Below are 27,933 nucleotides of genomic sequence, written 5' to 3' on the forward strand. Positions count from 1 at the left end.
TGTTTTAACTCAAGAACAAAATACTCTAGTAGGAATATCACCATTTTCCTTTTTAAATGTATACATTATAACAGAGCACAAATAAATCATGCAATTTCATATCAAAAGCAGAAGCTCACTTAAAAAGTATATTAGTGCAGAGAAGATACATTTAAAACTATATCGAATCTACCTATCAACTTTTTATAGAAAAATCGATCATTTTAGAAGTAATGTTTAAAAAAAATTATTTTTTGATGTTTTCTTATTTTCTTATTACCTTTATATTTCTTTAATCAAATTTTGAATTAATGAAACTGGCAATGTGGGGCTAAAGTTTCCAGGTTTTTTTTGAGACAACTAAAGTTTCCAGGTACAGCTTACCCCACTAGTTTTTTTTAGACAACTCACGAAGCTTCTTATTGATTCGTCACAATGTTTACAAGGACGAAGGGAAGTTCTCCGGGGTGGCCCAACCACACACGGCGTCCGCCCCCGAGAAATAGAGCATGCTTCGCTAAGTCGTGAGCTTCATAATTTAAGCTCCTAAATTCATGGCTAACTTTACACATCTCAAAAGCTAAAGAGTGGCTTAATATTTCATGCACAATAGCACCATATGGAGAAGCGTCCTCCTTCTTCAGTGAATCGACGACCTGCTTGCAGTCAGATGCAACATGAATTCGTCTTTGGTACAGATCCTCCGCAAGTGCAAGTCCTTCTCTGATCGCTATGGCTTCTAGCGTCTCCGGATCCCCGATGTGCCTCGTAATCAAAGCTGAAGCTCCCAAAAACAGACCATCCGGGCTTCTACAGATTGCAGGCCGCCGCCCGGCTGGATATGGACGAGGCCCATAGAAAATACTACCCAGTGACGGCCCAGGTTATACGTCGTTCGGCCCTGTACCCATCGCGCTCCCGTGAACGAGATGGACACGGACCTGGTCTCTTCTTCTGCTTCTACCGGCGAAACGCGACGGCGGCCGAGATCCGCGCCGCGCAGCCTCGCCGCCGCGTTCGACGAGGGAGCTAGCGTGATTCTGGGATGTTTGGGATGCGGGCCAGCGGCGCGGCAACTCCGCGGGTGGTGAGGCGGACGCGCACCTCCACAACGACCCGGGCGATGCCGCCGTCCCGGCGCTCCTCGACTCCCGCTTCGACGGCGACAAGTTCGACGCGCCTAAGCACCTTCTCGCCCTCATCTCTCCACGCAGGTACGGCTAGCGTTCCGCTCTTCTCCTCTCCTCTCATTTCGTCTCATCTGAGTATCTGACGCGGCGGATTCCGTCATAGGTCTTGATTCTTGCTGTGAGTAATACTAGTCGAACACAATCTGATTGTAGCTGTGAGTAATCCTAGTTGAACAGACATGAAGCGTCTGCATCCAGGCAAACTATTTTGTGAGGAAGTCTGAAACCTCTACACAATGCTTCTCCAGTGAAAAACGTCCCTCTGCGACCAGCATAGTGCACGCAGTGAAAAAATCCACAAAATTAAATCATGTCCGTGGGTAATCCTAGTCCCATTCCTTCCTGAACAGACTTGATGTTTTGCATTTGGAGGTTACAAATTAGAATGCGATGTCGCCCGGGTCGGTTCGATCTTCCTTGAAATGGAATACATCAAGCAGCAAGCTACTTGTAATAAATCCTTCCATGTCAAACCGAATGATTTGTCACTCAATGCCACTCTAAGCTGTATTTGTTTTTCTCTTGGTGTCTTGTGACAGGAAATAGCAAGCTACATGGGTCTAGAACTTGGGGAGATTAACATAAAAGTTTGCTGATGGAGAAATATATGTTCAATTGCAAGAAAGTGCAAGGGGCTGCCATGTGTTCCTTGTGCAGACATCATGTCCTCCAGCCTCATGGAGCTACTCATCATGATTGATGCGTGTATAAGATCATCTGCTAAGAAGATTACTGCAGTTATCCCTTATTTCGGTTATGCCAGGGCTGAAAGGAAGGTAATGACAAAACGTAAGCCTACACCATAGACTTGTTAGTTGTCACAGCTTGCACGCGGCACACCTGTGCTTTTACCATTGTGAGGTCAAATAAAATCACCCCCCATATGTGAATGTTTTTTAATATTCGTATAAATGTGGAGAATTGAAAGTCAATGCTGAATAGTGCGGCATATTCTATTACCATGAGGAGCATGTTGTTCTGGCAGGATAATGCATGATGAGAAACTCAGTCTTACTATAGATTTCTGTCATGTCATCCTAATATTTACGGAAAAAATCATCACCAAATCTAACATAAGCTCTCTTTTTTACTTCGCTGCTTTTTCAGTCTTAAGGTCGTGAATCTATGGCTGCAAAACTTGTAGCTAATATGATTACGGAAGCTGGTGCAAACCGTGTCCTTGTTTGTGATCTTCATTCAAGTCAGGCCACGGGATATTTTGGCATCCCAGTAGATCATGTTTATGGCCAGGTACTTACTGATACACGTTGCTTCAGTTGATCAAGTACTTCAAAACTGGCATATGATATCTATCATTTATAACTGTTCCCGTCTTTGCCTCATTGATCTGTCAAGCGGTGATTTTTGATTACCTCGCCAGCAAGGCAATTTGTTTGAATGATTTGGTGGTGGTGTCGCCTGATGTTGGAGGCGTTGCCAGAGCACGCGCTTTTGCCAAAAAGCAGATGCACGTCTAAGTCTCTAACAATCGTAGACAAAAGAAGGCATGGACACAACGTTGTCGAGGCAAGTAGTATTATAGCTGGATGAATGGGCGCGAGTGGAAGAACGGCCTAACTTGTTTTACATTCTTGTCCACAGTGGGTATATGAGCAGCTAACTAGGATGCATAGTAAGAAAATACTCATTGAGGCTCTTTTGTAGTTGGTTACGGTTTATCCACTGCTAGCCAATCTGCTGGAAATGTATATTACATATGGAGATGTGCTGTTTCACATGGTGCATGCTAGTTTTATTTTTCCGTGCTTTTATGTGATCAGTTCTGTCAGATTAAACAAGCACAACTTGTCATGTGCATTTATTGCAGGCAATGAATCTGATTGGAGATGTTAAGAGGAAAAGTGTCTGTTATGATGGATGATATGATTGATACAGCAGGTATGTTATCCCATTTAAGTTGTAGGAAACATAATTCTAAGATTGACCATCTCACAGAGGGGCAGTTGAGCCATGATTTAATACAATGATTAAACGCAGAAACTAAATATTATTTAGTTAGTTAATTTTATTTAATAAGGTGGATACAAGTCATATGACTTGCGATATAGTTTAAACTTGGAAACATGCTGAAGTGTTCCACATTCATGTTTGACAACTGAGAAAGTAAATTACAACATCTGTTGCATACCAAAAGTAGCTACCTTTTGACAACCTTTGCTTCTGAATATGAATATCCTAATAAGACTATCACAATTAAATTAGGAACTATTGCCAAAGAAGATGAGCTGCTGCATCAAGGAGCAAGAGAAGTCTATGCATGTTGTACACATGCTGTTTAGGTACACTGTATTTTATGCCCATTCCATAATTTGTCTAGTACTAGGAAGTATGCTAGATTAACTACTGAACCTGCTTTGCTATGGGAAAGGCCCATCACCGCACTATATTGACTTGTTCCATGGAGCTGAGAGTTTGATGGAACCAGAGTCTACACCAATCCGTGCAAGCAATTTAGAAAGTGCGCACTGTGCTGGTATAGTCAAACATTGTATGTCAAATCTAAACTACAAATCTGGATGGATACAGTAACTTCAATGGAATTTGGTGGCGAAAATTGCCGATGTTATGCAAAATTTGGTTTAAACTCACTTGTGGCATTAGATTCGCATCATGGAAATGTGAACCCAAAGTGCAAACCTTCAATAGAGATTGGTATAATTATGCTGCCTTGCTGCAATTTCTGTTCATTAGAAAAGGCTGAGATGCAATCATTGAACTCGAATTTGAATCATATGTTTTATTCTGTTATTCTGTGTTAACATGTTTAGCTCTGATTTCTTACAAGTGTGTTTCACATCCCCTTTTTAGCCACCCGCCATCGAGAGATTATCAAGTGGTTTGTTTCAAGAAGCAAAGCAATTCACGAACACTATCCCTTCGAAGAAGAATTGAAGACTTTGCTGAGCGAGGCAAGCAACCTACTTTGATCTCGTTGAGCCCATATTTGCATTACACACTTAAAATTATTTTGCATGCATAAAGTATTGTCTACTAGTATTGCTATGCTAAGTAAATTAGCTAGGGTTTAGCTATGCTCTATGTGCTTGATATTGCCACCCCCTTTGGCATTCTCAATACCCCTCCTTTCTAACCGGAGGACTACATACCCACTGGTCACAAATAAATGTGGGTCATAGGTGCAAGTTTAATAGTGCAAGTCTACATACCCCAATATGGGACGAGACTGAACTTAGTACCTTGGTATGTCTAGTGTAGAGCCCTCGCTAGGTGGATACCCTGTACACTGTGACGAGAGTGGACAAATATCAATCATTGGAAACTATGTATCATCAGGTGGACTCTATACTTGCATCGTTCTTGAGAAAAGTTTTGTTCGATTGTTCAAATCGTATAGACCTATCACCAAAAGACCTTCAAGATGCAAAAGTTTGCATCTTCAATTGTACAAAGTGCAACTTAGTCAGAGTTTCTCCTCTCTCAAGCTTAAGCCTTTCTTTGAACCGAACCTATCCCAAGAAACCCAGCCTAGCTATCAAGGATGTGAGATAGCATGGGCTTATACCGATGTACTTAACTTATGGAATTGCAAGATGGCCCATTAAGCACCAACAACTTTTGATTGGAATGAAGTCCTACATGAGATTGTGATTTTGTGAGTCAATCATGTTACATCCTTGAGCTCCCAATATGCACCAAGTTGGGTTGCCATATAGAAACGGTTTTCGTCAGTTAGAAGATGAGGTAGTTTGATGGTGATGTAGAAGTGATATTGAGGAGATGGTAGTCAAAGATGTACGGTGGATTATGAGATTTTAGGGCTAGTAGGTGAGTATGACGATTCTTATATTGATGGATAACATATCTTTAATTAATCTTTAAAAAATTTAGATTTGTTTGGTGATTGTGATCTTGAAGAAAATTTCACGGTGGATTATGAGATTTCATGTGGATTTAGTTAGGTGATTGTGATCTTGAGGAGATAGTTAAAAATGTTTGGTGCATTATGAGATTTTAGAGCTAGTAAGTGAGCATGATGATTATTATATTGTTTGATAAACATATATTTAATTAATCTGTGAACAATTTGGCTTTAGTTTGGTGATTGTGATTTTTAACTAAATTTCATGGTGATTACGGGATTTTAGTCTACTATGTGAGCATGGTGATTATTATATTGTTGAATAATGAATCTTCAATTAATATTACAATTAATGTATTTACTTAGGTGATCGTGATTTTGAACCAAATTTTAGGGAGCATTATGAGATTTTAGGTGGATTTAGTTACGTGATTGTGCTCTGTAGGAGATAGTCAAAGATGTTTGGTGGATTATGAGATTTTAGGGCTAGTCGGTGAGCATGATGATTATTCTATTTGTGGACAAATAGATATTTATTAATATTGGAGCAATATAAATTTAGTTTGGTGTTTGTGATTCTGAACCAAATTTCATGGTGGGTTATGATATCTTAGCCTGGATTTAGTAAGATGATTGTGGTCTTGAGAAGATAGTCAAAGATGTTTGATGGATTATGAGATTTTAAGTCTAGTATGAGCATGGCTATATTATATTGGTTGATAAACATATCTTCCATCAATCTTGGAACAATTTAGATTTAGTTAGGTGATTGTCATCTTGAAGCAAATTTGACGATGGATTATGAGTTTTTGTGCCTCTACTTAGGTGATTGTGATCTTGAGGAGATAGTCAAAGATTTATGGTGAATTATGAGATTTTAGGTCTAGTATGAGCATGACTACTATTATATTGGTGAATAAACATGTTCCCAATTAATCTAGGATTAATTTGGATTTTTATGTGATTTTGATCTTGATGCAAATTCGATGATGAATTATGAATTTTTAATGGATCTAATTAGGTGCTTGTGATCTTGAGGAGATAGTAAAAAATGTTCGGTGGATTATAAGATTTTAGGTCTAGTACATGAGAATGGTGATTATTTTATTGGTGGATAAATAAATCTTCAATTAATTTTGGAACACTTTAGATTTAGTTAGGTGATTGTGATTTTGAACCAAATTTCACAATAGATTATGATATCTTAGCCTGAATTTAATTAGGTGATTGTCATCTTTTTTTTTTGATTGAACACTGTGACTCTGTGAGGCAAAAGCCCCACAACCATTTATTAAAAAAAGTGATCCAAAGTCATACAGAAATAAAGGGCTAACTAGGCTATTTACAAGGGGTACAAGTCCGTTACCTAATTACAATTGATATCATCCAAGAATCATGGCAGGGTACTGATCCAATGTAAAAGCAGAGGCTTGACAACAGGCTTCATTCAATGGGAGTGTAAAGAAATATCATGGATGAATTTGGCTCTCCAAGTGCCAAAAGTGGGTCTCTGATGCTTGAAAATTTATCATTTTTGGTAGTCAAGATACTCCATGCAGCCAGGAAAACAACCTCAAAGAAGAAAGGTTCCTGGAACCCTCTTTTAGCAGCCATTATTATACACTCTTTTGTAGATAGACCGGCATACCGCTGAATCTGCAAATAATTCCAGACTCTGGTACTGAAATTACACTTAAAGAACAGGTGATTGTCATCTTGAGAAGGTAGTCAAATATGTTCAATGGATTGTGAGATTTCAGTTATAGGATGAGCATTTCTACTATTATATGAATAAATAAACATATCTTCAGTTAATCTTGGAACAATTTGGATTTATTTAGGTGATTGTCATCTTGAAGCAAATTTGATGATGGATTATGAGGTTTTGATGGATTTAGTTAGGTGATCTTGAGTAGATAGACAGAGATGTTCGTGGTTTTAGGTCTAGTATGAGCATGACTACTACTATATTGGTTGGTAAACATATTTTCAATTAATCTTGATTTTTTTGGATTTAGTTAGGTGATTGTGATCTTGAAGCAAATTCGACGATGGATTATATGCTTTTGGTAGATTTAGTTATGTGATTGTGATTTTGAGGAGATGTTAAAAATGTTCGGTGTATTATGAGATTTTAGGTCTAGTATGTGAGAATGGTGATTATATTGGTGGATAAACAGATCTTCAATTAATTTTGTTACACTATGGATTTAATCAAGAGTGGCAGCCAGATAGACAAGACTCCCAACAAAATGTTGATAAAGCGTTAGATCAGACAAAGGGTCACCATCAGTAGCACGGAGGTGAACATTGAGCTCCATGGGAGTCTCAAGAGTGCTCTCATCAGTAAGATCGACAGATTATTAATTTTGAGCAAGAAGAGACCCGAAACTCAAGAAAGTAGCAAAGAGGGACAAAATCAGACATAAGAAACTCTTTACTAAGACGTGTCATCACAAAGGCAATATACTCAGGGTCTTTGCCGGTGATGATCATGTCATCAACATATAAAAGACTCCTACCAAGAGCAGAAAGGTGGACAAACAACGTAGGATCATGAGCACTCGCTGAAAACCAGCGACAATCACCCGAGAGGCAAAACACTCAAACTAGGCGCAAGGGGCTTGCTTAAAGCTATAGAGAGAGCGATGAAGACAACGAAGCATGTCGTCCGGAGCAGAATACCTTACATGTAAACCTCCTCATGCAGCTCACCATTAAGAAAGGCATTCTTAACATCAAGCTGAGATAGACCTGTGGCCAATAGAGCACAACAAGAAATGTGCGAGCAGTGGTCATATGGTTTGCACGAGCAAAAAGTCTCATTGTAACTAGGACTCGTAATCAGGACCATACTCCTGCTGAAAGCTACGAGCCACAAGACAAGCTTTGTAACACTCAAGAGAACCATCAGAGTGAGTCATAACATTGTAGACCCACCAAGTGATGGGACAAACACGAGGAGGAAGAGAAACAATATCCCACTTGCCAATGCGCTCAACAGCAGCAATCTCCTTTGTTATCGCAAGGTGCCACTTCGTATGAACATCACGATAAGAAGTCGGCTCAAGAACAGCAGCACCAACGTTTGGAAGACCAATGCAGTCAACAGGAGAAAGCGAACGAGGAAGCAAGCCATAAGTAGGCCAAGGCGGGGAAGATGGCACATCAGTAGACGCATCCACAACATGCGGATGATGTGTATAAAAGTGAGGAAAAGATGGAAGAATACGAGCTGGAATCATCGGGATAAACTAAGGTGATGGAGACAAGAAAGCCACCGATGATGATGGTGTAGAATCCTGTGATAAGCGAGGTGAGGAAATCATAGTAGATCATGGCGTTGGATCTACAATAATCAGAGAAGCAGGAGCAGTACGACGAATGGATAAGGGCTCAACAGGAGTGGTAGGAGCGTAGGGAAAATTATGGAAAGAGTCTACTGAAAAGGTCGAGGAAGATGGACATGGGTAGTAGGGACGAGACTCATCAAAATTCATATCCCGAGAAATAAGCACCCGACGACCAATATGATCCCAATAGCGATATCCCTTATGCTCATCATTGTATCCTAAGAAGACGCACGCAACGGACTGAGCAGTCAGTTTGGTGCGTTCATGTGGGGCAAGAAGGACATAGCAAACACAACCAAACAATTGAAGCGTTGAATAATAAGGAAATGATCAAATAGATGCTCGAAAGTCGCGCAACCCTGCAGAGCAGTGGATTGTTGAAGGTTGATGAGATAGATGGAAGTAGAGACAGACTCGGCCCCAATGTGCGACGGATGAGAGACAGTGACCATCAACGGTCGAGCCGTCTCAAGAAGGTGACGATACTGGTGCTCAGCCACGCCATTCTGAGCATGTGCACTTGGATAAGAGAACCGAATGCAAGAGTACCCTGCTTAGCAAGGATTCCACGCAACAACTTGGGAGATATACTCTCCACCATAGTCATCATAGAACACACGAATAGGCGTAGAGAACTGAGTATGAACCATGGCGCAAAATGCTTAGAGATAAGTCCTCACTACGAGAAGAAATAGAGTATATCCAGCTGTGTCGAGAGAAGTCACTAGTGATGACCTCCTTTCGAGGCAAAGGGAGATGGGCCCCCGACATCAGAGTGAACAAGGTCGAAAGAATGCTAAGACATTGTCTCGCTATGAGCTATGTTTTTAAGGCGGTAAGGCGATCTAAGGCGCTGGGGGGGCGCCTTATCGCCTAGGCGACGCCTAAGCGCCTAAGGCGGACGCCTAAGCGCCTAAGGCGGGCATATTTGTAAGGCGCTGGCGGGGCGCCTTATCGCCTAAGCGTCGCCTAAGCGTCCAAGGCGGGACGCCTTAAAAACAGAGGCTATGAGTATAAGGTAATTGGACATGTTTACATAGCCGACAACCTTGACGGTTTAGGGACATCGCCGGAGACGGATCCAAGAAGACCACGTCAAACTAAGTATGAGAGATCACAAGTGACCCAAGGCGATAATGCCACTATTGAAAATAATTGGTAGACAAGGCTACAGAGGCAGATACTAGCGGCGGTGGCAGCTGAGGGACTTGATCCAGCATCCCACGTGCATGTGCACTCTCCGTACCCCGCCGATCTGGATTGGTGTTCTTCTCCTGTTTGCAGGTTGTGGGTCACGCGCTTGATTAAGCACCCTAGGTTCTCCTACTGTGCGCCCTTGGCCCCGGCTTTAGGTAGCGCCTTGTCCTCGGCTCGTCCCGTGCATAATCCAGGTACGCGTCGACTGTCCGAGCTCTTGCTCACCATTGGTGGTGCTCGAGCGTGCGGTTATGGTGTCGCACAACAAGGGAACACGGGATGTGGGATTGAGACAGCACCCATAGCAACCCGCAGCAAGGCAAAGGGTGCCCATCCAGACTGGCAGTGAACAAAGGTGGACACAAAGGTGGATGTTGACTTCATAGGAGTCTCAGTAATATGCTCATGAGTAAGAGCAACACGAGCAAGAAGATCTCAAGGAAGTAGCAAAGAGGACCAAGATCATACATAAGAAATTCACTATGACGAGCCTTCACAAAGGCAATGTACTTAGAGTCATCGCCAGTGATGATCGACATGTAGAAGTGTTCGACCACAAGTTGAATGGTGGACCGAAAGTGTAGGAAATAAAGAAGCCATCAGAGGTAGAACAAACCTCAATCTCAAGGAAGTAGCGAAGAGGACGAAGATCATACGTAAGAAATTCACTATGACGAGCCTTCACAAAGGCAATGTACTTCGAGTCGTCGCCAGTGATGATAGACATGTAGACTGTTTGACCACAAGTTGAATGGTGGATCGAAAATGCAGGATCATGAGCACTCGCCAAAAACCAGCCGTAATCACCATTGAGGCGACGCGCTCAAACCAGGCAGGAGGGGTTTGCTTAGGGCCATATAAATAGTGACGAAGACAAGAAACCATGCCATCAGGAAGAGAACCCAGGTGGTGGCTACATGTAGGCATTATTGACATCACGAGAGACAGACCAACGGTAAATAGAAGCCACATTGAAAAGTATGCGAAGAGTGGTCATGTGAGGCCATATAGGAGCAAATGTCTCATCATAGTCATGACCATGTTCTCACCACTAGACAAGCTTTTTAACACTCAAGAGAATCACCAGACTTAACCTTGTAGACCACTTACTAGTTATGAGATGAGCACGAGGGAAATGAGATTCCACATGTCGATGCGGGTAAGAGCATCAATCTTCGATGCCGTCACATACAACCATTCGGGATGAACAACAACCTCACGATAAGAAGTCGCCTCTGGAAGAGTTGCGCAGTAACCATAACGGTCAATAGGCAGAAGTGGGGAGCTCGGAAGCCATAAGTAGGCTGAGTTGGAGATGGTGCATTGCCAACAAAAGAAAACATAGTAGTCGAGGGAGATGGCTCATTAGAAGAATCAACAACATGCGGACCACGAGACAAACCGACTCAAAATATGGGCATGATAGGAGATATCTGGACGAGTAACATCTAGATAAACAAGATCCCAACAAGATGACGAAAACGCGCCGGATTAGACAAGGGAGTCTCAACAGTGCACTCATCAGTGAGAGTAGCACGAGCAAGAAGATTCTGGATATATTTTTCTTGGGAAGTAATAAAACCTTCAGAGGTAGAAGAGACATCTACCCCAAGAAAGCAGGGAAGATGGCCTAGGTCAGACATAAGAAACTGCTCACCATGGCGTGCCTTCACAAAGGCAATATACTCAGGGTCGTCATCATTGATGATCATGTCGTCAACATATAGGAAAGAAGGATAGCCCGACCACGATCAGAAAATATATCCATCAGAGGTAGAAGAGGCCTCTATCCTAAGAAAGTAGCGAAAAGGGCCAAGATCAGACATAAGAAACTGCTTACCAAGACGTGGATCATTAACGATGAAACAATTGAATTGGGGGTATGCACGTGCACAAAATAGTGTTATCGAATGATGACGTGGCATATTTGGTGATGTGGAGGACTGCATGTTGAGAGAATTGGAGTTAGTGAGGACCAACTATTTAGGTATTATAGATGAGTGCAAGCCTTTTTTCTCTAGCTCCTTAGATATTATGCCTCTCGGTGCGTCCGGCCAACGGAGGGTTGCTATGGGCTCACTTGTAAAGATGTTTCTTGCTGATTGAGAGTAAGGCGCACCTATATAGCCTTAATGGGCCGACTGGTTTTTTATTTGTTTTTTGTTCTTTTCTTTTCTTGTTTATTTCTTCTTATCTTCTTATTTTTATTTCTAGTTTTGCTATATCATGTCTTTTTTTCCTTCTATTTTTTATTTTCTCATTATCTCATAGTTTTGAGAAGATAGTCAAAGATGTTCAGTGGATTATGCGTTTTTGGTGGATTTAGTTCGGTGATTGTGATCTTGAGGATATAGTTTGGTCGATTATGAGATTTTAAGTATAGTATAGCTTGACTATATTATATTGGTTGATAAACTTATCTTCCGTTAATCTTAGAACAATCTGGATTTAGTTAGGTGATTGTCATCTTAAAGCATTATGATTTTTGGTGGATCTACTTAGGTGATTATGATCTTGAGTAGATAGTCAAAGATGTTCGGTGGATTATGAGATCTAGTATGAGCATGACTACTATTATATTGATGGATACACAAATTTTCAATTAATCTTGAAATGATTTGGATTTAGTTATGTGATTTTAATCTTGAAGAAAATTTGAAAATGGAATATGAGTTTTTGATGGATTTAACGTGATCTTGAGGAGATATTCAAAAATGTTTGGTGGATTATGAGACTTTAGGTCTAGTATGATGAGAATAATGATTATTATATTGGTGCATAAAAAGAATCTTCAATTAATCTTGGAACACTTTGGTTTAGTTAGGTGATTGTGATTTTTACACCAAATTTCATGAGGGATTATGATATCTTAGCCTGGATTTAGTTAGGTGATTATCATCTTGAGAAGATAGTCAAAGATGTTCCATGGATTATGAGAATTTTAGATATAGTATAATCATGTCTACTATTATATGAATTAATAAACATATCTTGTGTTAATCTTGGAACAATTTCGATTTCTTTAGGTGATTGTCATCTTGAAGCAAATTTGATGATGGATTATGAGGTTTTGATGAATTTAGTTAGGTGATTGTGATCTTGAGTAGATAGACAAAGATTCGGTGGATTATGAGGTTTTAGGACTAGTATAAGCATGACTACTACTATATTGGCTGATAAACATGTTTTTAATTAATCTTAAATTTTTTGGATTTAGTTAAGTGATTGTGATCTTGAAGCAAATTTGATGATGGATTATGAGTTTTTGATGGATTTAAGTACGCGGTTGTGATTTTGAGGAAATGGTCAAAATGTTCCATGGAGTATGGGATTTTAGGTCTAGTACATGAGAAGGTGATTATGTTGGTGGATAAACAGATTTTCAATTAATTTTGAAACACTTTAAATAGTTAAGTGATAGTCAAAGATGTTCGGTGGATTATGAGATTTTAAGTCTATTATGAGCATAGCTATATTATATTGATGGATAAACATATCTTTCGTTAGGTGATTGTCACCTTGGTGCAAATTTGAGATGGATTATGAGTTTTTGGTGGATCTACTTAGGTGATTGTGATCATGTGGAGATAGTCAAAGATGTTTGGTGGATTATTAAATTTTGGGTCTAGTATGAGCATGACTACTATTATATTGGTGGATAAACATATTTTCAATTAATCTTGAAATAATTTGAATTTAGGTAGGTGATTGTGATCTTGAAGCAAATTTACCGGTGGATTTAGTTAGGCGACTGTGATCTTGAGGAGATAGTCAAATATGTTTGGTGGATTATGAGATTTATGGTCTAGTATATGAGCATGCCTACTATTATGTTCGTGGATAAACATATCTTTAGTTAATGTTGAAAGAACTTCGATTTAGTTAGGCGATTATCATCTTGAAACAAATTTGACGATGGTTTATGAGTTTTTAGTGGTTTAGTTAGGTCACTATAATTTTGAGGAGATAGTCAAAGAAATTTATTGGATTATGAGATTTTAGGGTTAGTATGAGCATCACTACTTTTATGTTGGTGGATAAACATATCTTCAATTAATCTTGGAACAACTTCGATTTAGTTAGTTGATTATCATCTTGAAGCAAATTTGACGATGGTTTATGAGTTTTTAGTGGATTTAGTTTGGTCATTGTGGTTTTGAGAAGATAGTCAAAGGTGTTCGATGGATTATGTGTTTTTGGTGGATTTAGTTCAGTGATTGTGATCTTGAGGAGATAGTTAAAGATGTTTGGTGGATTCTGAGATTTTAAGTCTAGTATGAGCATGACTATTATATTGGTTGATAAACATATCTTTCGTTAATCCTGGAACAATCTAGATTTACTTAGGTGATTGCCATTTTGAAACAAATTTTACGATGTATTATGAGTTTTTTGTGGATCTACTTAGGTGATAGTCAAAGATGTTCTGTGGATTATGAGATTTTAGGTCTAGTATGAGCATGACTACTATTATGTTGATGGATAAATATATTTTCAATTAATATTGGAATAATTAGGATTTAGTCATGTGATTTTGATCTTGAAACAAATTTGACGACGGATTATGAGTTTTTGATGGATTTAATTAGGTGATTGTGATCTTAAGGAGATATTAAAAAATGTTCGGTGTATTATGAGATTTTAGGTCTAGTACGTGAGAATGGTGATTATTATATTGATGGATAAACATATCTTCAATTAATCTTGGAACACTTTGGATTTAGTTAGGTAATTGTAATTTTTAAACCAAATTTCATGATGGATTATGATATCTTATCCTGGATTTAGTTAGGTGATTCTTATCTTGAGAAGATAGTCAAAGTTGTTCCATGTATTATGAGATTTGATATAACCTAAACATGTCTACTGTTATATAAATTAATAAACATATCTTCTGTTAATCTTGGAACAATTTTGATTTATTTAGGTGATTGTCATCTTGAAGCAAATTTGATGATGGATTATGAGGTTTTGATGGATTTAGTTAGGTGATTGTGATCTCGAGTAGATAGACAAATATATTTGGTGGATTGTGAGGTTTTAGGACTAGTATGAGCATGACTACTATTGTATTGGTTGATAAACATGTTTTCAGTTAATCTTGGATTTTTTGGATTTAGTAGGGTGATTGTGATCTTGAAGCAATTTTGACGATGGATTGAGTTTTTGATGGATTTAAGTACGTGGTTGTGATTTTGAGGAGATGGTCAAAAATGTTTGACGGATTATGAGATTTTAGGTCTAGTACATGAGAATGGTGATTATGTTGGTGGATAAACATATTTTCAATTAATTTTGGAACACTTTGTATTTAGTTTAGAGATAGTGAAAGACATTTGGTGTATTATGAGTTTTTGGTGGATTTAGTTTGGTGATTGTGGTCTTTAGGAGATAGTTAAAAGATGTTTGATGGATTATGAGATTATAAGTCTAGTATGAGCATGCCTATATTATATTGGTTGATAAACATATCTTTCGTTATTCTTGGAACAATTTTGATTAAGTTAGGTGATTCTCATCTTGAAGCAAATTTGACGATGTATTATGAGTTTTTGGTGGATCTACTTAGGTGACTGTGATCCCGAGGAGATAGTCAAAGATGTTAGGTGGATTATGAGATTTAGTTCTAGTATGAGCATGACTACTGTTATATTGGTGAATAAACATACTTTCAATTAATTTTGAAATAATTTGGATTTAGTTATGTGATCTTGATCTTGAAGCAAATTTGACGATAGGAGTTATGAGTTTTGATGGATTTAGTTAGGTGATTGTGATTTTGGGGAGATAGTAAAAAATGTTCGATGGATTATGAGATTTGATTATTCTGTTGGAGGATAAATAGTTTTTCAGATTTGATTTAATTAATCTTGGAACAATTTGGATTTAGTTAGGTGATTGTGATCTCGTTTAATTTCATGGAGTATCAGATTTTAGATTAATACATGAGAATGGGGATTATTATATTGGTGGATAAACATATCCCCAGTTGATCTTAGAACACTTTTATTTACTTAGGACATTGTGATCTTTAAGCAAATTTGTTAGTGAATTATGATATTTTAGGTGGATTTAGTTACATGATTGTGATCTTGGGGAGATAGTCAAAGATGGTCGATGGATTATTACATCTTAGGTTTACTACTATTACATTGGTGGATAAACATATATTCAATTAATTCGGATCAAATTGGATTCAGTTAGCTAATTGATCTTGAAGCACATTTGATGATGGATTATAAGTTTTTGATAGATTTAGTTAGGTGATTGTGGTCTTGAGGAGTTGTCTAAAATATTTGGTGGACTGAGATTGTAGGTCTAGTACGTGGGCATTGTGACTATTATATTGATGGATAAACAGATCTTAAATTAATCTTGAAACACTTTGGATTTAGTTAGGTGATTGTGTTCGGTGGATTATGAGATTTTAGGTCTAGTATGTGAGCATGGTGATCATTATATTGGTGGATATACAGATCTTCAATTAATTTTGGAACACATTAGATTTAGTTATATGATTGTGATCTTGAAGCAGATTTATCCGTAAATTATGAGATTTTAGGTGGATTTAGTTAGGCGTTTGTGATCTTAATAAGATAGTTAAAGATGTTCGGTAGATTATGAGATTTTAAGCCTATTAGGTGAGTATGGTGATTATTGTATTACTGAATAAACAACCCTTCAAGCAACTTGTAATAATTTATATTTAGTTAGGTGCTTGTGATCTTGAACAAAAATGCACGGTGAATTACAAAAATTTTAGATTGATTTGGGTAGGTGATTATAATCTTGAGAAGATGTTAGGTGGATTATGAGTTTTTAGGGCTAATAGGTGAGCATGATGATTATTATATTACTAGATAGACAAATATTTAGTTAATCTTGGAACAATTTAGATTGTGTAAGGTGATTGTGATCCTCCACTAAATTTCATGGTGGATTATAAGATTCTAGGTGGATTTAGTTAGGTGATTGTGCTATTGAGCCGACACTCAAAGATGTTTGATGTATTATGTGATTTTAGGTATATTATGGGCATGCCTACTTTTATATTATGGGCATGCCTTCAATTAATCTTGGAAGAATTTGGATTTACTTATGTGATTTTGTTATCTTGAAGCAAATTTGACGATGGATTATGAGTTTTTGGTGGATTTAGTTTGTAGATTGTGATCTTGAGGAGGTAGTTAAAGATCTTCGGTGGATTATGAGATTTTAAGTCTAGTATGAGCATGGCTATATTATATTGGTGGATAAACATATCTTTCGTTAATCTTAAACAATTTGGATTCAGTTAGGCGATTGTCAATCTTGAAACAATTTGGATTCAGTTAGGTGATTGTCATCTTGAAGCAAATTTGACGATGGATTATGAGTTTTTGATGGATCTACTTAAGTGATTGTGATTTTGAGGAGATAGTCAAAGATGTTCGGTGGATTATGAGATTTTAGGTCTAGTATGAGCATGACTAGTGTTATATTGGTGGATAAACATATTTTTAGTTAAATCTTGAAATAATTTGGATTTAGTTAGGTGATTTTGATCTTGAAGGAAATTTTATGATGTATTATGAGTTTTTGATTGATTTAATTAGTAGATTGTGATCTCGAGGAGATAGTAAAAAATGTTGGTTGTTTATGGGATTTGATTATTTTATTGGCGGATAAACATATTTTTAATTAATTTTTGAGGAATTTGTATTTATTAAGGTAATTATGATGTTGAACCCCATTTCACGATGGATTATAAGAGTTTAGCTAGATTCAGTTAGGTGATTGTGGTCTTTAGGGGATAGTCAAATATGTTTGGTGGATTATGAGATCTTAGGTCTACACCTAGTTTCAATGGATATGCTGGCGACCTTCGGCATCGACCTCGGCTCCAGCTTATGTTGGCGTCCCAATTGTGAGATTCTGAGCACTTCAAAGCCGCCCTGGCAGATCACCATCGTTGCGGAAGGGCATACTTTGGAACCAAAGAATCTCACTAAAAAGGGCAGCCCGGTGCATGTAGCTCCCGCTTGCGCAGGGTCGGGGAAGGGTCCGACCACTTTGGGTCTATAGTACGCAGCCTTTCCCTACATTTCTGTAAGAGGCTGTTTCCAGGACTTGAACCCGTGACCTCATGGTCACAAGGCAGCAGCTTTACCACTGAACCAAAGAATCTCACTGCCAAGGTGAATTCCGAAGTATGTTGTTTTGGCCTAAACCTACAAACAACAACAACAACAACAACAACAAAGCCTTTAGTCCCAAACAAGTTGGGGTATGCTAGAGGTGAAACCCATAAGAATTCATGACCAACTCATGACTCTGGCACATAGATAGCAAGCTCCCACGCACCCCTGTCCATAGCTAGTTTTTTGGTGATACTCCAATCCTTCAGGTCTCTCTTAACGGACTCCTCCCATGTCAAATTCGGTCTACCCCGACCTCTCTTGACATTCGCCGCACGCTTTAGCTGTCCGCTATGCACTGGAGCTTCTGAAGGCCTGCGCTGAATATGCCCAAACCATCTCCGACGATGTTGGACAAGCTTCTCTTCAATTGGTGCTACCCCAACTCTATCTCGTATATCATCATTCCGGACTCTATCCTTCCTCATGTGGCCACACATCCATCTCAACATACGCATCTCCGCCACACCTAACTGTTGAACATGTCGCCTTCTAGTCGGCCAACACTTAGCGCCATACAACATTACGGGTCAAACAGTCGTCCTGTAGAACTTGCCTTTTAGCTTTTGTGGCACTCTCTTGTCACAGAGAATGCCAGAAGCTTGGCGCCACTTCATCCATCCTGCTTTAATTCAACGCTTCACATCTTCATCAATACCCCCTCCTGCAACATTGACCCCAAATATCAAAAGGTGTCCTTCTGAGGTACCACCTGCCCATCAAGGCTAATCTTCTCCTCCTCACACCTAGTAGTACTGAAACCGCACATCATGTACTTGGTTTAGTCCTACTAAGCCTAAACCCTCTCGATTCCAAGGTTTGTCTCCATAACTCTGAACTAACTATTTACCCCCGTCCGACTATCGTCAACTAGCACGACATCATCCGCAAAGAGCATACGCCATGGGATATCTTCTTGTATATCCCTTGTGACCTCATCCATCACCAAGGCAAAAAGATAAGGCCTCAAAGCTGACCCCTAATGCAGTCCTATCTTAATCGGGAAGTCATTAGTGTCGACATCACTTGTTCGAACACTTGTCACAACATTATCGTACATGTCCTTGATGAGGGTAATGTACTTTGCTGGGACTTTGTGTTTCTCCAAGGCCCACCACATGACATTCCGCGGTATCTTATCATAGGCCTTCTCCAAGTCAATGAACACCATATGCAAGTCCTTCTTTTGCTCCCTATATCTCTCCATAAGTTGTCGTACCAAGAAAATGGCTTCCATGGTCGACCTCCCAAGCATGAAACCAAATTGATTTTTGGTCACGCTTGTCATTCTTCTTAAGCGGTGCTCAATGACTCTCTCCCATAGCTTCATTGTATGGCTCATCAGCTTAATTCCACGGTAATTAGTACAGCTCTGAACACCCGCCCTTGTTCTTGAAGATTGGTACTAATATACCCCGTCTCCATTCTTCTGGCATCTTGTTTGCCCGAAAAATGAGCTTGAAAAGCTTGGTTAGCCATACTATCGCTATGTCCCCGAGGCCTTTCCACACCTCAATGGGGATACAATCAGGACCCATCGCCTTGCCTTCTTTCATCCTTTTTAACGCCTCCTTGACCTCAAACTCCTGGATTCGCCGCACAAAAGGCGTGTCGGTCTCATCAAAGGAGTCGTCTAGTTGAATGGTAGAACTCTCATTCTCCCCATTGAACAACTTGTCAAAGTACTCCCGCCATCTAATGCTTAATCTCTCCGTCCTTGATGCATTTGACTTGGCCAGTATCCCTCGTCTTCCTCTCTCGAATCTTGGCCATCTTATAGATGTCCCTTTCACCTTCCTTTGTGCCTAACCGTTGGTAGAGGTCCTCATATGCCCGAACCCTCGCTTCATTGACAGCTCGCTTTGCGCCCTTCTTCGCCATCTTGTACTTCTCTATGTTGTCCGCACTCCTATCTAGGTATAGGCGTCTGAAGCAATCTTTCTTCTTTTTAATCGCTTTCTGGACAACATCATTCCACCACCAGGTATCCTTATCTTCGCTTTTCCTCCCCTTGGACACTCCAAACTCCTCTGATGCCACCTTACAAATGCAAGTCGCCATCTTCATCCACACATTGTCCGCATCCCCTCCTTCCTCCCAAGGGCCCTCCTGAACAAAATCCGTAGCGATCATTGAGTGAAGAGCCTACTTCCAAGTTCTGCATGGCTGGTTGCGAATGCACCGAGGGCTTGGAGTATCACACCAGATTCTTGTACATTCTTACTACAGATACGATTAACATGAGAGATAAAACAACTCTGAATCTGAACAGCAATGGAAGTCGAATCAGCAACTAGCTGCGGCCTGTAGCTTGTTCAGCACCATCATACAGAATCATCACTCGCCAGTAGCCTTCTGGTAGAGCCAAATGCAGAGTCAGAGGGCATCAAGCAAAACAAGGCCCGGAGTATACACTGCAGCATCCTAGTGAGGCATGACGCTGCTGGAAGGCCCCGTATTGAGAACTGAGAACACGATACAACGGTATATGAAGTCCAAGGCTGATTGGTGGACAAATGTCGTGAGCATATCCGGCGTGGTGCTACAGTTGACAAGACTGTCTGCCGCCAAAATCTTGGAAGGTTAACGCATTTGTGGTTGAAGGCAGAACAAGAGAGGCAACACAACTACTTGAAAGATGGGCCATATGTGACACCTGAAGAAGCAGTTGCTATTTATCCAACTATTTCCTGTGCACATCTTTGGCACAAGGTCCATGAAAGTGTTGCTATGGATCTTTGCCAAGTTCTGGGTCAGGAGTTGGATGCGCTGGAGATTGAGAGAGTACAGAAGGAGACAATACATCCAAGGAAGAGTTGCAAGATGAACAGTTCATGTGCAGATTTCCCTTTTGCTGCACATAGATGGCAGATGTCCAAACCAAGCTTATTTTGTGAGTCAAAGGATGTCTTCGATCAGAAAGCCAGTAACAAGCACTGGATTGATGTGCAACCAAGATGGGGAGACTACAATTCACACGACATAGAACGTTACGCAAGAGCAAAATTTATGGACTACACAACACATAATTTGTCCATCTACCGTTCTCGGACCGGTATGATTTTGAGTGTCCACTGATTATCAATTTCTTGCCTTGTCTGAGTCTTCTGTGCTTAATGTTGATTAATATTAATTGCAGGGGTGATGATTGGACTTGATCTAGTTTATAATTTGCACTCTGCTTTTGGTAAGTGGTTCCCCGGGTCAAAGCCCCTCCTTCAGCAAGCACTGAACAAGATCATGAAGGTAATAACCATGCTAACTGTAACAAATCTAGATATCTCTGTTGTAGTAAAAAATGTCTTAGTTAATACAGTAAATGACATGCTTGTTTATTTTCTCTTTTGACAGTTAAATCATGCTCTGTATGTGCTGAGGGAGAGAATAAGAAAGGGTCTTCAGTTGTATTCATCTGAACCCACCGCCCACCGAGCCATATCTGTCTTCATAGAACTACGGTACAGAGATATATTCAGCAATCAAATCGTATGGTTTGTGGATGACACAAATGTCTATCGTGTTACCATTCACAAAACCGAGGGTAACATGACGGCGAAACCAATCAATGGTGCTATCTTTATTTTCAATCCAAGAACTGGTCAACCAACTATTTCTGAAGGTTTTTTCCCTTTGTTTTGCTTTTAGTTCTAGTTTTCTTGCAATTATGGCATACTGCACAGTATCACAACTTGGAAGACTTGAATGAAAATGCATTATAATCTGCAGGTCATCCACACAAGTGTATGGGCAGGACAAAGCAAGTTATTGTGACAAGGAAGGGTATGTTGGATCCCTTGGAAGTCAAAGCCAATTATTGTGACAAGGGTATGAGCAAGCAGCATTTGCATCGAAGACAGATTTGCGTGTCAGGGCCATCTCTGCTATGAACCTGTATTTCCGTTTCAACCACATTTATGTTAACTCGGATGATATAAAAGTCAGAGGAGCAATTTATGTTCTTCGATTTGCCCATAAAATCGCCAAATAACAACGGTCAAACTGGCTATACTTACATCATGCCAAAGAATATATTGAAGAATTTGATATGCATAGCAGATCTACGGACACAGGTTGCAGGTTTCCTGTATGGGCTGAGTCCACGGGATAATCCTCAAGTCAAGGAGATGAGATGCATATCCATTCCGCCACAGCATGGAAGTCACCAAATGGTGACTTTGCCAGCGAATCTACCAGAGCATGAGATCCTTGCTGACTTCGAGCCGTTGGGACCCAGCCGAATGAAGCTCCTGAGCTATCACCTCAAGTTAGTCTCCTACCATTTGTATCTTCAAATGTAACCTTGTGATTATCCAAAATCAAAATTAAGTACTCCCTCCGGTCCATATTAATTGTGGAACGCATCACATAATACAGGGCCACGCCTGCGGACCTGAAAAGCTCTCTCGCCCGTGCCGCTCTCACGGGCGGCAAGGCGAACCCTAGCCACCGTCGGCCAGCGACCCTCCCCCGACCCTCCCTCCCACTTGCCGCCACCGGAGTGCGCCGCCGGGCGAAGCCCGGCTGGCGTGGGTGGCGGCGGGGCCTTCTTCCCCTTCTCCCATGGCTTCCGGCGGCGCGGGACGCAGGGCCGCGGTGTGGAGCGCGTCGTTCGCGCGGGACGGCGCGACGGCGACCCGAGCGGCGTGCCAGTGGCGCGGCCGTGCGGCGGAGCGGCGGCGACTGCGTGGTTCTGGAGGCGCGGGCTTGGGCGTGGGGCGGGCGAGGTGGCTGGCTGCTTCAAGGCTTCCTCATCAGATCCCGGCGACAAGGGTCGCGGGCTGCGGCGGCACGGGCTGGCGGCGGTGTCCGGCTAGGCTGGGCCGACCTCTATCATGGTGAGGCGTGCCGGCTGGTGCGCTGGTGGCGGGGCATAGCTGTACGGGCGCGGAGGCTGCAGATCTGGTTGTGGTTGCGGCATCGCCCGTGCGGTCGATGCGGGTGGTGGTGGCGGTGGTCTCCGGGAGGGGGCGGCGGCGGTTGTCGGCCAAATCAGCTGGGATCTGGCCCATGGCCGTCGGTGGGCGGTTTGGGGCTGTCCCTCAGAGTCTCGGCGGGGATGTGGGCTGCCACGGCGTGGTGGTGGCTCATGGCGGTGGTCTGGATCGTGTCACGGCGGCGGCTGGTCATGTCCAAGAGCGGCGTCGGCCGTCGGTGAGCGGCCTTTTTCGACCTTCGATTCCTCCCCTTGTCGTCCGGGCTCTACCTTCGTATTAGGGCTGGACCGCTCCCAGTTGCGGTCCATTGCTCGTCTCGCGCCCGTGGCTGCGAGACAGAGCTCGTCTCGCGCCCGGCAGCAGGACCGAGCTCGTCTCGTGCCCGGCAGCAGGACCGACCTCGTCTCGCGCCTGGCAGCAGGACTGAGCTTGTCTTGCACCCGGTGCAGCAGGATGGGTGATGGAGGCCTTTTTTGGGCCGGCCCTTTGGGTCCCGGCGCCGGGGGCCGTCCAGGGGTGTGTAAAGGAGCGACCTTTCCACTCATCACTTTGGTTGGGGTAGCGACGGGCCTCGGGTGCGGTGGTGTCAAGGTCTTGGATGCCGGGGCGGCGGCCCTGGTGGTGGTAGCGCGGTGCTCGTGGGCAGAGGCTGTGGCTTGGTGCTGCCCGGTGACCATGGCCGTGTGGGCGGCATGGTGGCAGGGGTGTGGCGTTCGGTGGCGGTGAGTGTTTGCTGGGGTGAAAACCTGTTCTATCCTCGGACGGACCGGCGGCGGCGTAGCGCGTTACCTTCTAGAAGGCGTCGTCGCGGCTCTCACCGGTCATCGTGTCGCTCCAGAGGAAACTCTGACCCCCGGGTCAGGCGGTGGCGGCGCGCTAGCGTCGTAACCTTCTTGGAGGCGCCGCCTTGGAGCTCACGGTTCGTCATATGCGGCTTCATCTCTTCGCGGTGGTGTGTTCCCGGTGGAGGTCCTTGATTGCTCTTGTAGTGTTAGGGGTGGTGTTGCTGCGCTCAGCGCCTATGTATCCCGCCTTGGGTGTGTGCGTGTGTTGTCGTGGGGTGTGCTTGTACTTGGGCTGTGGTTGATCTGTGCTTTATATATAAAGCGGGGCGAAAGCCTTTTTCTGTATATTAATTGTCGCTGATTTAGTTCAAATGTCCAAGGAGTAGCTGAATTTGAGTGCACAATTCTGTAATTCCTGATCAAGCAGATTTATACCTTTCCATGAGTGGCTAATTGTCTCTCCTTGGACATTTGAATTCTGATGAATGTGAATATTAAAATGCATGTTATACAAAATTTAATCTTTCCAAGTCACACTGCACTGTACATACAAATTTATTATTTTCTTGCACATTTTAGAAGTGTTTTTTTTTTGCCTGGGATAGTTTCAGTGCCGAATTGTTGTTTCTGTTGTTTTGGGCACATTCTGGTAGTAGTCCATTTTTGCCTGTGAGCCGGTGTCTCTACTGAACTGTATTTTGTAGTTTCTTGCACATTCTGTTGTTTCTTTCTTGCACACAAGTCTCATATACTGAACTGTTTGTTCTGTTTTTCCCTGCAGGATTTGGCATGACATGCTAAAATTTTGGAGAAGAACAAGGCGTGACATGGTGAAAAGTGCATCATTTGACCTCCGGTTAACATCTTGGGTCAGTTGTTATGTTTGTCAAACTGAATCGTTATCGTCAAGTGGATGTTTTGCTTGGTGTTATCATCCTTTTACTCTTTGATGCTTTGTGATTTGAGCTTCTTTGTTGAAGCTTAATGTGTTATGTTCATCTGGTTGCTCTTCTTCTTAAGATTGGAGCACTTGCAGATTTCTGTTGCTAGATTAAGTTTTACTATGCCGGTCATTGGTTGGTTATATATTTCTGTCAGTCAGTTTTGTGCCTGAGAGCAAATCAGTTGTTCTGGACCTTGTCAAACCTCAGCTATTGCTTGAGCCAGTTCTGGGATGGTGACGCCTTGAAGAATCTGGTCAAAGCAAGCCAGGACATCACTCATTGCCACGTAATAACCACCCCCACTCCCATCATTTGATCATCAATGAAACAGTACTGCAGCATCAAGATTACTACTGTAACCATCTTGGCACTGACGATGATGGCTCACACCTGTTAGATCTTATCAATATGAGCCTCCTGATCTTATGCACAACCCTTCACGACACAGGACCGACTTTGCTGTTCCGAGCCTCGTTGCGGCCCCATGGAAACCAACACCTGACAGCAATAGCAGTGGATGTTTTTTCTTTGTGACGAGTTGTTTTGACAGTAACTTAGATTATGAGGCAATGAATGGTTTCACATCACTTATATATCTCGCGGATACTTTGATCGCCTCAAAGCATTGGTTTGTCGATAAACTGTTAGGCATGCAAATGTACCAGATTAAGGGAAAGTAAGGCAACTTACCTTATGATGAAAAATCTGTGTTGGTCCCAAGCAAAACGTTGTACAAAAATGCAGTAGCAGTTGCGGGCATGTCAAACAAGTGATTTGATTTGGTTTGCAGCAGAAGACTGAAAAAGAATGTTCCTTGAGAACTTGGAATAAGTGATGGTAACTGAGAATTATATCACGCCAAAAAAACTAAGAATTATATCAGTAATTGTAACTGTCCTGGGATGATAAGCAGTTGCACTGTCGCCTCAGCTATTGTTTCTGTTTCTGTGAGCATCGATCATATAATTACGCAGCAGAGACTGTCTTCTCAGTTTCTGAATGCAAGCAGTGTAGCTAGACCACTGAAAGTTAGCAGGTAGCCAATCTGCTACTCCCTCCGTCTGAAAAAGCTTGTCCCAAGCTTGTCCCCCGAATGGATGTATCTAGCGCTAAATTGATGCTAGATACATCCATTTGAGGGACAAGCTTTTTTGGATGGAGGGAGTACTTCGGTAATTTGTGTCTGTTAATACTGACTAGTAACTGCTATACCAATGTAGCTTATTTTTGTGCTCTGTACTAGTGCACTGCGACTTAAATAAGAATCTGGGAAAAAATTGTTATGCTCCCAGTAAACTTATGTATTTTCTGTTAATAATCTTGAGAAAGTGTACAAAGCGTCGTCCATGTTTACCATCAGTTTGCTCCCAACTGTGTCATACTCCCTCCGTCTGGAATTACTTGTCGCAGAAATGGAGAAGTAGTTAATTTTTCGCCCACATCTAGTAGAAGATCCATGCTCCATGCTGTCCATCAGAGTATTTTTTTTGGGGAGTATGCTATTTTTCCATGTTCCTGTTCCATGCTAGAAGAATTGGATCGCGTTGCCCTTTATTTTCTGAAACTTTTCCAATGACATGAGTTTCTTGTTGGTAACTCAATAAAACAATCTGTTATTATGTGACATGATTCCATACAGGGAATGAAGATTGCTTTATTTGTTAATAGTAACAATTACAGTGAGTTTTTTGTGTGTTCTCCAGGCACTGGCATCATTGGGCCAGCAGTCTGAAGGTAGAGGAAATCTATAGCAATGGAAGGTATCCCACTAAACCCACATATCCCACTTAATAATAAGTTGGTTTTGACAGGCATCCCACGCCAGAGACCTGACGTCACCGGCACATCACCTTTACCTCGTGATCGAATATTCTCATGGCCATGGAGGAGAGGCGGCGAGCGGAGAAGGCCGAGGAGGGGCTGAGGACGGACATGTAGCTTAGCTGCTGGGGCCCCCAAATTAGGAGTACTAGCAGCTGGGGGTGTTGAGTTCGTTGCAGCTTGTGCTTATGTTATGTGACAATCCCCAGACGATCGGTTGTAAAGATACCATGATGATGACGATGATGAAAATTTTGGCTATGAGTTTACATCACCCTCTATGTTCATGTGCTTCTATGACTAGTTTCCGAACAAAAGGCGAACGGCCAATCTTTATCAAGAGAGGAAGAAAGTTCAGAGTTTCACAGGGAGAGTAACTCAGCAAAGCAAGCAGACAGGCATACTCATTCATTCGGAATCACCACGCATCTAACACGGTAATTGCCTTTGGCTCCTAGGAGCCAAAACACCGCGTCCGCGTATATAGTTCTGTATTGCAGGGGTCAATGGTGCAATAGTAGTGCAGTTGATCTGGCCATCGTAAAATCAATCAAATTATGACTATCTATCTATGCCTGCTGAATGACAGAGTCGAAAGAAGAAGAGAAATGCATGGGACCCAATTCAGAAGACATAGATTGCCTCGACGTTGTCGATGAGAATTCCCTCAAGTCCAAGGAATACCTGTGGGCGCTGTACGAGTACTGGTGCGAGTATCATGAGCTATCGCGCGGCCCTGCCGAGATGCGCCGCCGGTTCAAGACATTTAGCAAGACGGCGAGGCGTGTGCATGAAGTCAACAAGTCGGGCGCGAGCTACAAGTTAAGACTCAACCAGTTTGCAGATATGAGCCTGGCAGAGATCAAGAGGCATTTTCCTCTGATGCGGCCGGATCATTTGGGTTAGGGTTCCTAGCTAGTTAGATCATTTGAGTTCAATAAAAGCTGTATTTCCTGCATCTGGTACGTGCTGCTGCATGTGTATTGGAGGAACATCTTGCGCTTCTTTGCGTGGAGGAGTAAATCGCACTCCTGGTCAACTTCTCAAACATTTTCAGTGTGCTTTTTGTAGGGTAGGGTGAAGACAGTTCAGCCTAGAAATCGTGTGAATTATGCAGATGGGCACTATTATGTAGATCATGTAAATAAAAGCTACTCCCTCCGTTCGGAATTACTTGTTGAAGAAATCGATGTATCTAGACGTATTTTAGTTCTAGATACATTCATTTTTGCGACAAGTAATTCCGGACGGAGGGAGTAGAAAGCTTAAAGGATTCATTATGACGAAATTGAGTGTTCGTAGCAGCCATCCTGCACACAACATCACTAGAGCATACATGCTACTGACGAAAATGTAAGAAATAATGCTGGCTAGCTGCTGCTGACGCTCCTAATTCATGCCAAATCAGTGAAATCTCGAGGTGACCACACCAGCAACATCATCGCTCTATTTAACTAAACGTACTCCCTCTATACCAAAATATAAGACGTTTTGCAGTTCAATTTAAACTGCAAAAACCTTTTATATTTTGGTACATAGGTAGTACTATAGTACTGTAAATCATTGATCCAGTATGTTTCTCTGTGGTCCTAAACCACAGAACCGTACTATACAACACCCAGAGGGCCAGAGGTCATCCATACCATACACCCAGGTCAAGAAGAAGAAGAAGAAGAAGAAGAAAGACCCGGAAACGAGAGACGATGATGATC

At 41.8% G+C, this 27,933-nt stretch overlaps 1 protein-coding gene and 1 long non-coding RNA gene across 5 annotated transcripts; both read left to right on the forward strand.

Annotated features, from left to right (window-relative positions):
- The first annotated feature begins 903 nt into the window (after nucleotides 1-903).
- Nucleotides 904-10,824, forward strand: LOC123068532 (uncharacterized). Of its 2 annotated transcripts, none has more exons than XR_006431819.1 (6): nucleotides 904-1,193; nucleotides 1,709-1,958; nucleotides 2,277-2,420; nucleotides 2,998-3,068; nucleotides 3,393-3,469; nucleotides 3,999-10,824. It is a non-coding gene; the product is annotated as an uncharacterized lncRNA (long non-coding RNA). The 2 variants fall into 2 exon arrangements; XR_006431818.1 differs by having other exon boundaries at nucleotides 1,709-1,945.
- Nucleotides 10,825-19,048: 8,224 nt separating this feature from the next.
- On the forward strand, nucleotides 19,049-27,217 carry LOC123068533 (pre-mRNA-processing-splicing factor 8A). Of its 3 annotated transcripts, XM_044491120.1 has the most exons (8): nucleotides 19,049-20,792; nucleotides 20,877-20,983; nucleotides 21,089-21,356; nucleotides 21,464-22,001; nucleotides 22,112-22,888; nucleotides 24,238-24,325; nucleotides 26,104-26,134; nucleotides 26,212-27,217. In XM_044491120.1, exons 4-8 carry the CDS (start codon nucleotides 21,691-21,693, stop codon nucleotides 26,322-26,324), a joined length of 1,320 nt encoding a protein of 439 aa, XP_044347055.1. In that variant the 5' UTR covers nucleotides 19,049-20,792; nucleotides 20,877-20,983; nucleotides 21,089-21,356; nucleotides 21,464-21,690; the 3' UTR covers nucleotides 26,325-27,217. The 3 variants fall into 3 exon arrangements, with proteins under 3 accessions (XP_044347055.1, XP_044347056.1, XP_044347057.1); XM_044491121.1 differs by lacking the exon at nucleotides 26,104-26,134; XM_044491122.1 differs by lacking the exons at nucleotides 22,112-22,888; nucleotides 24,238-24,325; nucleotides 26,104-26,134; nucleotides 26,212-27,217 and having other exon boundaries at nucleotides 19,054-20,792; nucleotides 21,464-21,714.
- The last annotated feature ends 716 nt before the right edge of the window (nucleotides 27,218-27,933 follow it).

Source organism: Triticum aestivum, chromosome 3B (assembly GCF_018294505.1).
Source record: "Triticum aestivum cultivar Chinese Spring chromosome 3B, IWGSC CS RefSeq v2.1, whole genome shotgun sequence".
NCBI lineage: Eukaryota > Viridiplantae > Streptophyta > Magnoliopsida > Poales > Poaceae > Triticum > Triticum aestivum.